This window comes from Podarcis tiliguerta (genome assembly GCF_965153285.1).
Source record: "Podarcis tiliguerta genome assembly, chromosome: 4".
Taxonomy (NCBI): domain Eukaryota; kingdom Metazoa; phylum Chordata; class Lepidosauria; order Squamata; family Lacertidae; genus Podarcis; species Podarcis tiliguerta.
The window spans coordinates 81,255,069-81,268,665 of NC_139537.1; the positions used below are offsets into that span (position 1 = coordinate 81,255,069).

General features: G+C 41.1%; 2 protein-coding genes across 2 annotated transcripts in view; one reads left to right on the forward strand and one right to left on the reverse strand.

Annotated features, from left to right (window-relative positions):
* Positions 1–13,597, reverse strand: part of UBAC2 (UBA domain containing 2) — a 78,191-nt gene that overhangs the window by 33,281 nt on the left and 31,313 nt on the right. The window lies entirely within an intron of this gene.
* On the forward strand, positions 1,510–11,707 carry GPR183 (G protein-coupled receptor 183). Its single transcript, XM_083438037.1, has 3 exons — positions 1,510–1,684; positions 1,901–2,071; positions 8,424–11,707. Exon 3 carries the CDS (start codon positions 8,453–8,455, stop codon positions 9,533–9,535), a length of 1,083 nt encoding a protein of 360 aa, XP_083294163.1. The 5' UTR covers positions 1,510–1,684; positions 1,901–2,071; positions 8,424–8,452; the 3' UTR covers positions 9,536–11,707.

Sequence of the window (13,597 nt, forward strand, 5' to 3'; positions counted from 1 at the left end):
TTCAGATATTTGGCATTTGACAGAATCCAGCTGCAAATAAATGTCATGGCACTGTGGATTATGTACGGTAACTTGAATTTAAAAGCAGCTTCCTCCATATATTTAACCAAATTTGCAATTGTCAGCATGTGTGATGCTCAGGCCTGGCTGAAGACATCTTGCAGCCTGGAATGAAAGTAATTTCAGGCACAGAAACTGAGTGGACTCAACAGTGGAACAACATCTTCTGCTGTACCTGAGGGTAGATTAGGAGTAGAGATGGATTTGGGGAGAGAAACCGGTTAAGTCGCACTGGGTGCAGAGTCTCAGTGGCACCACAGGGGGCTCTGCAACTATTATGTAGAATGGAAGGTGAGGGGCCGGGCGGGGGGCACCAAATTTTGGTATTGCACAGGGCTAAAATTTGAGACCCCAAGTTACAACACTGTTGTAACTTGCTTAATGGCAGGTTGCTTAATTGCTTAATGGCAGTGTACTTTGGAAACATGTTTCTTAAGTACAAACAAGAGCACCACAATTCATGTTTAATGCATCACTGAAGTTGCACTAAGTACTAAAGTATTTTGATCACATGCCTACATTAAAAAACAAACACCTGAGCATTTAATTGCTTTTTAGAAAGACTACACTATAAAATACTAAGCAGGTGACAGCTTATTGAAAATGGCACATCACATAGCATATTAACAGCTTGCCTCTTAACACCAGTTAACTGTCAGTAACTGAACAAATATGACTGCAAACTTGATTACATTTGCATTAACTGGTGTGGAATTTACTGGTACAAAATTCCCCACGCTAAAATCAAGAGATGCTTCAGGGAATTGACATACATAGATACCCCAGGTAATTTCCTATGGAATGACTGCTTTTTAGTTTAGGTTTGTATCTTCCCATTCATTATGTAACACAACTTCTTCTTTTTTAAGTCGGGGAGGTCCTGAAAACCCCACAAAACAGACGATACAGAATACAGCACGACGGCCCTTTCAAAAAAATTTCCATTTTTTGTCACAGAAACCCACGAGATGCTTTAAGTTCTTTAGTCAGACCATGATATACAAAACCTATCTACCCCACAAAACCTCACTTTTCACCAAAACCTGATACTTGTTTCTTGGTAAACAAAACATTGGCTAAATGTCAAGTAGACGTCACAGTTCTTCCCTTTTTAGTGTGGCAGGTTTTGTTTTGAGTGGCTTTCTTGTCTAGCTAATTAGATTTTATTTGTGGATGTGTGCCCTTGCTTGCCCTAGGTGTTCCCTTACTGCTAAAGGAAGATCACACTCTCATTCCTATTTTATATTTGAATGAGAACACGCCCCCGTGTATTTTGGGGGACTCAACATTTAGAAAATGGGGGGAGATTTTGAGCTTTTTTTGGGGGGGGGGAATCACTCACACAACAAAGAAACCACCAAACGGCTGTCTGTTCACTGCCAGCTACTGCCTATCGCCTGCCCAAATGCCGCTGCAACACCCAAGCAAAAAAAGGCCTTGCCGCAGTAAAAAGAATCCTCATCTTATACCCGGAAAAGTACGATACCTTGCTGCCATCATGATATGAAGTCTGGACCTTGGTTTCAAGAACCACTTGTGCTGAGATTATGATTATCTGCAACAATGCTGAGCATCCACACCACCATAGCCCATCAGGCTAAAATATAAACGCCTTCATCTTACGGTAGATATCATATCTAGCAATTTTAACTTTCCCCTCTGCTTTTCTGACTTTCTTTTTTTGGGGGGAACTGATGAAGTAAGGTTTGGTCTATGAAAGCCACGATCTGTCGGTTTCTTTTTTAAATGCCGTTAACACTCTTGGGGGGGGGGGGGGGACGACGAAGCATGAAAAACATGAGTTGAATAGATGCTGTCACTTCCCATACTGTTTTTTTAGGTATACTTCAGCCCTAGGGAGGGGAAATGCCATCAACTCCTTAAAAGGGTAGTCTGACCTAATCACCCGTAAGAACAACACGCAAAGGGGAAACAGTTGCATCTGAAATGTGTAGCAAGTGCAAGCACCACACAGAGGAATTAACAGAGGACTTAACAAACTACTGATAAAGTGAGTAGAGGGAATGCTATGTTCTGTTCTTTTCAAAACAAGGCATTTAAACTGCTGTGGGAGTCAAATTTTCTGATGTGACTATGAAGCAGGCACTTCTTTAGACAGGAGAGAGAAGCAATTTGTGGAGAATATTTTTGATACAGCAATGTTCATAGAAGCATGCAGCAGGGCAAATTGGCAATTAAACTTAAGGGAATATGCAGGGATGGAGAAGCTCACCGGAAGAATAAGAAATCAAGAAGAGAGGCTTTTTACAATGGAAGGGGGGAAATTTATTGATTATTTCAGGACATGTTGTAAACAAATTTAAACATTAGCGGGATGGACATAAACATGTGCAGTAAAAGATAACTAAGGGGATGATAAAGGAAATTTTATAAATATATTTGAATTGGATATGCAGTAACAAAAATATATGAAAGAAATAACTGCAGAAGGGAGGGGAGGGAAGTCGAGGGGAAGGTAAATTAAATTTGTAAAAAGTTTGCTTTTCTGGCTAAAATGTTTCTATAAGTTGAAAAATAAGAAGCATGTAGTAGGACTGTAGTTAACGACTGTTGCAGGAATACAAATAACTTTAATTTCAATTGCAACATTGCTAATGTTTCTAACTGAGGTGGGAGTTAGAACCAGAAATTAAGCCTTATATTAAAAGAGTACTGGGGGGGGGGGGAACTGGTTCAGTACAAGTTTTTAAAGAATAAAGGATAGGTACTTATAGGATATGAAGTAATATTAAGCTGTTATTTACAAACTAATTTAATCACTATTCATGTTTAAAGAATGTGATAATGACTTTACAGTTCCCTTTTAAAAATGGATTTTTTCTTTAAAACTTTTTATTTTTAGGATGCATTAAAATGTCTTCCCACTTCCCTGGGGAAATTGTTCTAAAGTAGTCCAGCCCTATGCATGTTTTACAATATCTGGTGCTTTTTAGTTTAGAAAAAAAGGCAATCAAGAGGGGACATACAGAGATGTGAAAAGTACCACACAGTATGGAGAAAGTAGGCAGGGAGACCTTTTCCTCGTTCTCTTCTAATACTAGAACTCAGAGTCACCCAATGAAGCTGGAAATTTCGGGAGACACAAAAAAAGTGTTTCTTCACACAGCACATGAGAAAACAGAATTTGCTGACATGTTGTGATGGGCGCCACACAATGACTTTAGAAGGGGCTTAGACGATTTCGTGGAAGATAAGGCCAGCCTATTCATGATGGTGGGGTGCTATCTCAAGTAATGGAAATGGTATACCTGGGGTATACCTGTGAATACCAGTTGCAGGTGAACACAAATGGTGAAAGTGCTGTTGGACTCGTGTCCTGCTTTTGGGTTTCCTATAAACATCTGCTTGGTCGCTATGAGAAAAGGATGCCAAACAAGATTGGCTTTATTCTGATCACAGAGGGGTGCGCATAGCACTGTGGTCTAAACCACTGAGCCTCTTGGGCTTGCCAACCAGAAGGTTGGCGGTTCGAATCTGCGCAACAGCGTGAGCTCCCACCATTGTTCTGTCCCAGCTTCGGCCAACCTAGCAGTTTGAAAGCATGCCAGCGCGAGTAGATAAATAGCTGTGGCTGGGAAGGTAAACAGCGTCTCTGTGCGCTCTGGCACTCGTCATGATGTCCCGTTGCACCAGAAGCGGTTTAGTCATGCTGGCTACGCGACCCTGGAAAGCTGTTTGTGGACAAACACCAGCTCCCTCAGCCTGAAAAGCAAGATGAGCACTGCAACTCCATAATAGCCTTTGACTCGACTTAATATAATAATAATAATTTATTATTTATACCCCGCCCATTTGGCTGAGTTTCCCCAGCCACTCTGGGCGGTTCCCAATCAAGTGTTAAAAACAATATTAAATATTAAAAACTTCCCTAAACAGGGCTGCCTTCAGATGTCTTTTAAAGATAGGATAACTGCTTATTTCCTTCACATCGGAAGGGAGGGTGTTCCACAGGGTGGGCGCCACCACCGAGAAGGCCCTCTGTCTAGTTCCCCGTAACCTCACTTCTCGCAATGAGGGAACTGCCAGAAGGCCCTCGGCGCTGGATCACAGTGTCAGGGCTGAACGATGGGGGTAGAGACGCTCCTTCAGGTATACAGGACCAAGGCCGTTTAGGGCTTTAAAGGTCAGCACCAACACTTTGAATTGTGCTCGGAAACGTACTGGGAGCCAATGCAGATCTCTCAGGACTGGTGTTATGTGGTCCCGGCGGCCACTCCCAGTCTCAGGCCTCTTAAGCTGTGGTGGTGAGTGCAGGCCCCGCCCCCTAGGCCCGATGGAGTTGGCTGGAGAGGGAGCGGTCTTCCTAGCACTCACAAGAGCAGCAACAGCAACTTAGAATCATAGAATCATAGAGTTGGAATAGACCACAAGGGCCATCGAGTCCAACCCCCTGCCAACTTAACCATCCAGAGGTCCTTTACCTTTTTTTTTAGCTACCTGTTCTGATCAGCATGGCTCCTCTTTTGTTCTTACCCCCCACTGATTAGATTTAGTCCCAAAGAGGTATGCATAGCATTGTCCCCAAATGATACAAACCTGTCCACATTTATATGGACACTGTGTCCACTGGCGCTTACTTCCAAGTAAGCATTGACAGGGGGCTTCAGTCCTCAGATAACATCCAATGCTGCCTGCTCACTCATGCAATGGAAGCTAGTGGCACAACAGGATCCCTGGTTTCTCTTAGAATCATAGAATTGCAGACCTGGAAGGGACCTTGAGCGTCATCTAGTCCAACCCCCTGATATGCAGGAATCTCAACACGTGGTTCCCCTGTGTGTCACCCAACCCTCTGGAGCAGATTTTTGGCACACACAGTGGGCTACACGGGGAAGGGAAGGAAAGAGAAGCTCTGTTATGTGTGTGAACGCTCACACAACATTGGATCTCACTCCATACACAACATTGGATATCACTCCATACACAACATTGGATCTCACTCCATACACAACATTGGATCTCACTCCATACACAACATTGGATCTCACTCCATGCACAACATTGGATCTCACTCCATGCACAACATTGGATCTCACTCCATACACAACATTGGATCTCACTCCATACACAACATTGGATCTCACTCCATGCACAACATTGGATCTCACTCCATGCACAACATTGGATCTCACTCCATACACAACATTGGATCTCACTCCAATGTGAAATAGGATCTCATTGTGAAATAGGCTTCACAATGTTTTGTTGTTTATGTTAAATGAACAGTGACCTTGTAATATACTTTGGCTTTTTAAGTGGGGCAGAAAAGTAATATTCACAATGCATTTTCTCATATATATTTTATCCCACAGTAAGTTTGACCTCCCCCCTCAAAATAACAGTACACTCTTATATTTATATTCAAAACTCAGTTCCACTGTATTCAGCGGTACTCATTAAGATAAAAGTGCATACGATTGCAGCCTCAGACTTTTTATTTAAGAACAACTGCAAATCATACACTTTCAAAAAGTTTTGTCATTGCTTTCACTGTGATAATGATCATTGCACTTTATGTATATTTGACAGTTAAATATTATTTTAATGTACCAAATCTGACAAGTTGAGGGTTATGGTTGTGTATCTTTTAACCACTTCATTAGAATGAAAGGTTATATACATGCTGGTTTGTATCACTGCAGAATGTATGTTTAATGCATTCAGCAACTCATTTTGACATCTCTAGGGTTCTCTGCCAATTCAAGACATTAATAGATATGACACTAAGAGTTTTGCACTTTTCATAGGCAATCACATTTCAAAACTGCACACAACTATATCTATATGCTATGCTCCCGTTAGATACTGGTCATCCTAACCTCACATTGGCAATAATTCAATATCATTTTGTGTATGGACACCTGCATTTACTTCACTCATCCTCTCTTGATATTTTTACAGGCTTTCTGCTTTATGAACTAGATAAATTTACAAAGCTGATTTTTTATCTATCACAATTTTCCCCCGGACACAAAAATCTGGAAAAGGACATTTGATTAATGTATTGAGTTTGAACAGAATATGGAATGGAACCGGTATACTTAAGCATAAAAACATACAAAAATGTTACAAAATCTTCTTTATTTTGCAGTTGTGAGGTCTGATTTGACATTGTGTGTGTGCAACAACCCTTCAAGGAGGCTAGAATTGCACCAATCAGCCACAGAGTGAGAAGAGGGATGGGGGGGACTTTTCACAGTTTAATCAAGCGCATACTTAACTTTGTCCTGTTCAAATAACCCAGCCTATTTGTGGAGTACTCACTGTCCAATACATCTTCCATACACAACTATAACCATGCGGAAATTATTGAACTGGAGGAGCGTTTCAGCCCACCAATTCCTATAGCCCATCAAAATAGATAATCAGCAGGATTCCAGCTTCCTTTAAAGAGCTTTGCAAATGTTGTGCTGGCTGTGAGATAGGGGGATCAAATCTATAGCTCCTATTTTCATGCATTTCTGTCTAGGGATACAAATACAGATGCTAGCTTCTCAGCACATAAAGCCCCTGGTTAGCTCAGGGCACTGCTATTTCTATAAGTACAACAAATTCAAAAACATTTGAAGCAAACTGCTGTTAACATTGCAACTACTAGAAACCCCAAAATTAGGAATCACATATAAATAATGTTGTGAAATACACAGAAGTTGGGAGGAGCAGTTCTATCTATTCATGTCTCCTATTAAAAGCTCCCTTGCACTTGAAACAAAAAATCATTAGGAGTTGTGCCAGCAAAGTCTCTTCCTTCCTCTTTTCTACATCTGTTGTCTCCACCCGCCCCCCCAAGCTAGGTTAGTTTTTGTACTTGCACAAAACGTTATTCTCAATAAACACACTATGGACTGAGCTCTAAGTTGCTGCTGCTGCAGATATACTACAAATCGAAGAATATACCCTCATCATCCAAGACAGCTAGTGAGGTGCAGAAATAATGTTACTACAAACCGAACTAATGTCCTGTTTTTATTAACTGTGCCACAAGACAGCTTTGTAACACAGTCGTGAAGCAATCTGTGTGGCTGAGGGTTGCTAACTCTACAACACACTAGACTGAGCCGAGTGAAACTCCATGTAAGTTTGGGAGCTGAAAGCCACACAACCACTTCTGCTGCCGCAACTAACCATTGGAAGCTTTCTAACCACTGTGGAGTGTAGATGAATGAACCTAGACTTCATTTCTTTCTCCTCATACAACCATAGCCATGAAGGATGGAAAAATTGTTGGACTAGTGAAAAGGTTTATGAAGTAGTATGTACGTGCAAAGTTTCATTTGGTAAATAAGGAGCTACTGTGCTGAAAGTGAGAGGTGGGTTTGTGTACCGGGGCGGGGGGCGGGTTCTTAATGGGCGTGCAATCATAAAATAATATCACAAACTTATTTCCCCCTTCAACCCTCCATGAAACAAAGGGTGTGCATGGGTGTGAAGAAGTGAGTCTGAGCATGTTGGAGGTGTTTGGGGAGAGGATAGAAACTCTTTAAACAATGCAAAGGCTCAATTCACATGAAAGAAGTTCACACACAAAATACTGCGCTCGTTTTTGGAAAAGTAAATCTTCAGGACATACTTCTAAAATGCTAGAAAGCTGCAGTCAAAGCTTTGACTGCTTTTGTTTTTTTAAAAAAGTAAATGAATAAATAAATAAATATATTATTGGCTGCTTCCCTGGCCTTTGAGCTCCCACCTCTGTTTGCTTATCACTTTCCCTTTAATAGCACACAACTGCTTCCGTTCTTAAGACTGATGTGAGGATTACAGACAGAAGTTAGTCAGGTAGTTACCAGAGACAGCAGGCCACTGGGTTGCGTGGTCTTTGGAATTTCCATTCCCAGGGAGAGTGCATGGGCAATATTTCACAGGGTGGAAAAAAATAGCCGTATCAGAAGATTTGACAGTGTATTTTGCAGCATGGCAAGGATTTAGTTGACCTGGTCTGCCAACAATCCTTTGAGACAGAAAGTTCGTTCTGTCATACTGTTCCAAGTCTAGTGTCATGGTGTCAGTTTCAGAAAGCAGATTTCTCCATTTATTAATACTGCCAGTGAGAATTTAGGTTAATCCCGAAGAAACCAGAGGCATGGCTTTTGGCCCTTCCTTTCAAGTTATTAACTTGCTTTATCTCATTTCAAACTTCTGATCTTCTATAGATTGCTGTTTTGAAATCCAAACTTAAAGAGTTGGAATTATATTTTTTAAAAGAAGAAGAAGAAGAAATAATTTAACTACTAATTTAACTACTTGGTTTTACACAAGGCTAACCTATTGACCACTTGAAATGAAAAATATAATTGCCTATATTAAACACAACACCCCCCACCCCCTTTCTTCTGTTTTTCTAGGTCTCCTAAACTTCCTGGATATATCAGCTATGGCAACATTCTGGGCCACCGCTGCCTCGACAGCCAATCAGACTAATAATTCAACTTGCGACCTATATGAGCACAGCGATACGGCACATATCCTGTTGCCCATGTTCTACAGTGTTATTTTCTTAATTGGAATGCTTGGAAACGCACTTGCTTTGGCTGTAATCGTTAAGAACAGAAAGAAGATGAATTCTACTACTATTTACTCAACGAATCTTGTTGTATCAGACATTCTTTTCACTACGGCGTTGCCTGGAAGAATAGCATACTACGCACTGGGCTTTCACTGGCCATTTGGAGAAGCACTCTGCAGACTCTCAGCACTTGTCTTTTACATCAACATTTATGCTGCTGTGAACTTCATGACATGCCTGAGCATTGACAGGTTTGTCGCCGTGGTTCATCCTTTACGCACAAAGATCAGAAGAGTTAAATGTGCCACGTACATCTGTTGCTTTGTGTGGTGTCTTGTACTTGCCCAAACCATTCCATTGCTTTTACAAAAAATGTCATACGAGGAAGGAGAAAGAATAACATGCATGGAATACCCAAACTTTGAACGAATTGCAAATCTCCCTTGGATACTTCTTGGAGCCTGCCTTCTGGGATATGCATTCCCCCTTGGGATTATACTAGTCTGTTACTCCAAAATTAGTTGCAAACTCTGCCATATTGCAAGAGAAAACCCGCTAGCTGAAAAGTCCGGAACCAACAAGAAGGCTTTTAATACAATTATTTTTATCATCGTTGTCTTTGTCATCTGTCTTTCTCCGTATCATGTTGCCATTATTGTATACATGATTAAGAAGATTGTGCTTAAAGATATCATTCCATGCAGCAGTCGGCAAATCTTCCAAAAGACCCTCCATTACACTGTTTTCCTGATGAATTTAAACTGCTGCTTGGATCCTTTTATCTATTTCTTTGCATGTAGAGGATACAAAAGAACAATCATGAAAATATTGAGACGTCAAGGAAGCATATCACTATCGAGCGCTGTCAAAACAGCTCCTGAGGAAAGCTCTCGTGATATAGGAGACACACAGCTATCTCCCCTTTCAACATCTCTAAATGGAAAAAGGTGAACACAAATTAACATTTGAAACGTGCTTACAGAGTTTCTGTTTCAGAAAACATTGGTAACAGTAAAAACCATGAACTATTTCTTTTTTTTAAAGGAGCTAATATTTTTATTCTTCAAGGAGTGGCGTGGATTGGAGTGGTGATGTAGCACATGTAGCCACAAGAAAGAGAAAAACTGGCATTGTATTTGCTTTTAAAATTTGGTTTCATGTCTTTGTTTGTCCATGTTGCTTTATCATGGGGTGCAGTTATGTATATTTCTTTTTCTGAATCTCAGGAGCCCAGGCAGGAGACTGAATCACTTTGTGATTTAGGACTTAGACAGAGAAGCAAGCTAAAATTAAACTGAATGTTTAACTCCAGTTCATTCACCCTTAACACCTATGACTGGCACAAGGGATATACCTGGAAGGGAGCATGTAATCATCTTTGCTTTTTCATAGGTAATGAACTATATAAAATCATTGTTTATATATAAAAGCCTCCTGTCACAAGAAGGGGGTGATTTGCCTAATCTACCAGTGTGACTTTCCAATATACCATGTGGCTCACATAATAGATCTCCAAGAATATGCAGTATGCTGGCAAACAGTAGAGTATGAAACCACCACAGCTGGGCAGATGGTAAGCAACCAAGATAGGGAGGAGGTCAGAAGCAGGGTGCGGCTAAGAATGGCACTTCTGTTCAGTAGGAAGCCAGTCACTGATTTAAGCAAAAAAACCACCCTGTCTCTTAGCTTCTAAAAAACAAAGAAGAAAATAGCATGTTGTACAAGAGGAAGGAGGGAGGGGTTGCTATCCACCATCAGCAACATCTGCATCCTAAAAACCCTTTGTTGCAATTCTTCTGGTTTACTTCTCATACTGTTTTGTTTTCCATTAGTGAGTTCTTTTGCATCCTGATCCTGGGACTTTTTGTTTGTGTTTTTGTACCTACGTGCTTTCCTTTCTCAGAATCTGGGGGTCGTTGGATCACGATGGGCTTGCTTTTTTTAAATCCCAAGCATACATATAGGCAGCTGTGTTTTGGCAGAAACCAAGAACCTTGCTCGGTCCCTGCTCCTGCCAACCTAGCAGTTCGAAAGCACGTCAAAGTGCAAGTAGAGAAATAGGTACCGCTCTGGCGGGAAGGTAAACGGCGTTTCCGTGCGCTTCTCTGGTTCACCAGAAGCGGCTTAGTCATGCTGGCCACATGACCCGGAAGCTGTACGCCGGCTCCCTCGGCCAATAAAGCGAGATGAGCGCCGCAACCCCAGAGTCGGCCACGACTGGAGCTAATAGTCAGGGGTCCCTTTACCTTTACCTTTAATAACCTTGCTTGGATTAAGGGTGAACTATGATAAATTAGTAAGCATGCAAGGGAAGTCATTCATGGAATAAGAGACTGAAGAATGGGTAGATATGTACAAAAACATATATTTTATAAATTGAGCTAAAAAAAACTCTCCAGTAGGAAAAGTAAAGCAACAGCTTAAAAACTGGCTGTTACGAAAGATGTGTCTATAAAATTAGAGATATTGTGGTAAAAGGCAGTACCTAGTTTTATAAGGCAATAACTCTCCCAAGTATGAAACCCAGAAGCAGGAACAGTGATTGGAACTTGAGGTTTGGATGGCACAAGCTACTTGTAGTATTTTTAGAGACATATCAAGTGAAAATTAGGTGGTATGTTTCATTGTGGGAGTTCTGATACCTCCTGATGTTATAAATAGTTGTGGACTGGTACCTAAAAGCAGTTGCTCTGTAGTAAAACAAGCAGTGAACACGTGGCGCATGACAGCTGCCCATGCAGCTGCGGAACCATGGCAGAGCTCAAGCTAGCAAAAGAACAGGAGTTAACACCACTACCAGTTCTCATGCAGTGCCCTTCCTTCCATTTAAGGATTGATAGATTTTAAACATCAGAAATGAGTTAGAGGAGCATTCCCATGTGAGCCTAGTACTAGGTAGCATGAAGTGACAGATGAAAAACAGCCTGATTTTTAGACTTTTAAAGGTGGTATTTTTTTCTTCTTCTAAAAATCATGTGTTTGACATGTTAATTGGTTTGAGACTCATGGCAATCAGCAACGTTGTTATTTGTCTGAAGAAGAAATGTAACACAATATCTATTCTTTAGGAACATATACAAATATAGTCAAAGCAAATTAAAACCATCTACTTGCAATATCCAATCTATGTTCATTTCACTTATTTATATTCCTCCTATTTTCCTGGACGCTTTATTTTTAGTCTAAGAGCAAGAAAAGCTGGGTCTACAGAAAGGTACCAATGCCACATATGCCTATTATAAACATTGTTGTAATAGCAAATTTGAAGTCAAGCCGAAAAAACTAAGAGTTTTACACGATAAAGGCTTAAAGAACTGGCTCATATTAACTCAACACTCTTTAATGTAAAGCTAGTGAGGAATGGTGCCCTAAAGCACTGTTCCTCACAGTGGGCTGAGATGGAGCAGTTAGCCTGGAGCCACTTTCAGGTGGGCCTCCTTGCAGCTGCCTGCCCAGCACCTGCTTGCTTGCCTGTCTCACCCACTAGCCATACCATAGCCAACTCCTTGCATGCTGAACAAAAGGGTCACGAGATGGAGAAACTGGGGGAAGAAGGAGGTGGGAAATAACATGCCCTCAGTGCCAGAAGTTACATATGCTTCAGGTTACATACGCTTCAGGTTACAGACTCCGCTAACCCAGAAATAGTACCTCGGGTTAAGAACTTTGCTTCAGGATGAGAACAGAAATCGTGATCCGGCGGCGCGGCAGCAGCAGGAGGCCCCATTAGCTAAAGTGGTGCTTCAGGTTAAGAACAGTTTCAGGTTATGAATGGACCTCCGGAACGAATTAAGTACTTTACCCCAGGTACCACTGTACTGAGTTGAGATTTGGACCATCAATTGTATCCCACCCTCTTTATTACTACACGATACAAGCTCTTCTCCACCTTTTGCAATGTTCTTGGTGGCTCATGCTAAAGGATAATACAGAATTCTGTCCTTTTAAGCAAGAGAAACCAGGCACCAAACTTTCTGCAGTTAGTATCTGGTGAGTTACTAACTTTCCTGCTGAGACACTATAAGTAGAAGTGCCAGCTATCAAGGATCATGAGATGTGTGGGTAATGGGACAAGCTACTTAAGTATCTGCAAATACAAAGGGCATGAAAATTAGTTGGTGCAGCCAAACTCTTTATATTTCATTGCAGGTACTTTCAGATATTACTATTACTGTCCAGCAATGTCCCTTCCATTGCACAGAGATGGTAAATGCAATGTACAGTAGCTTAAGATTCAGCCATCAGCCTGTCATTAACCCTCTGGAAAAGACATACGTATATTTAGGCTGGGGTACTGTCAATGCCGCAAAGAGTCACAAGTTATCTGCAAAGTCCTGACATTTCAGAGCAGTATCTCATGATCTCCCATTGTGGCTTCATCCTTGGCAATGAAGAGGAAGGAAGTCTGGTGACTGAAGTCTGGCCAAAGGTACTCTTCCCTTTATAAATGTGGTCTCACAAGGCAAAAAGATATTGACAGTATTTTCAAATGTGATTATTGAGCAAAATGCTGCAGACAAGCTGGTAATTAGCAATGATAATTATCAGTGTTGACACTAGTTAATCCTTTGAATTGTAGAAAAATTCATGTATGGAATCTGAATATATCTGGCTATGACGAAGAAGGTGGTACCCAGACCCAGAGCTAACACACTCACTGAAATCAATGGAGGTTAATTATGACTGACTAAGCGAGATAAGCGCCGCAACCCCAGAGTCGGCCACGACTGGACCTAATGGTCAGGGGTGCCTTTACCTTTACCTTTACAAAATCTGATCGATTTCATTGGGTGTACCTAAATCTTTAGGTGCTGCAGATATATTCTTAAAAGAGGGGTGTTCCCTTCACTTTTATACTGGAGGGAATGCCTGTTCTAAGTATGCCCTTGCCACATGCAGCTTTTATTTGTATAAAAATAAAGCATTTTTTTTAAAAAAAAAATCTGCCATCTAGTTGAAAATGTCATAGCCCTAGTAATTACTGGTGTGTTGTCCCATGAATCAAGTTCTCTC

Excerpts from the sequence above, each read along its gene's own strand:
- GPR183 (XM_083438037.1), top strand. The coding sequence starts at position 8,453 with ATGGCAACATTCTGGGCCACCGCTGCCTCGACAGCCAATCAGACTAAT.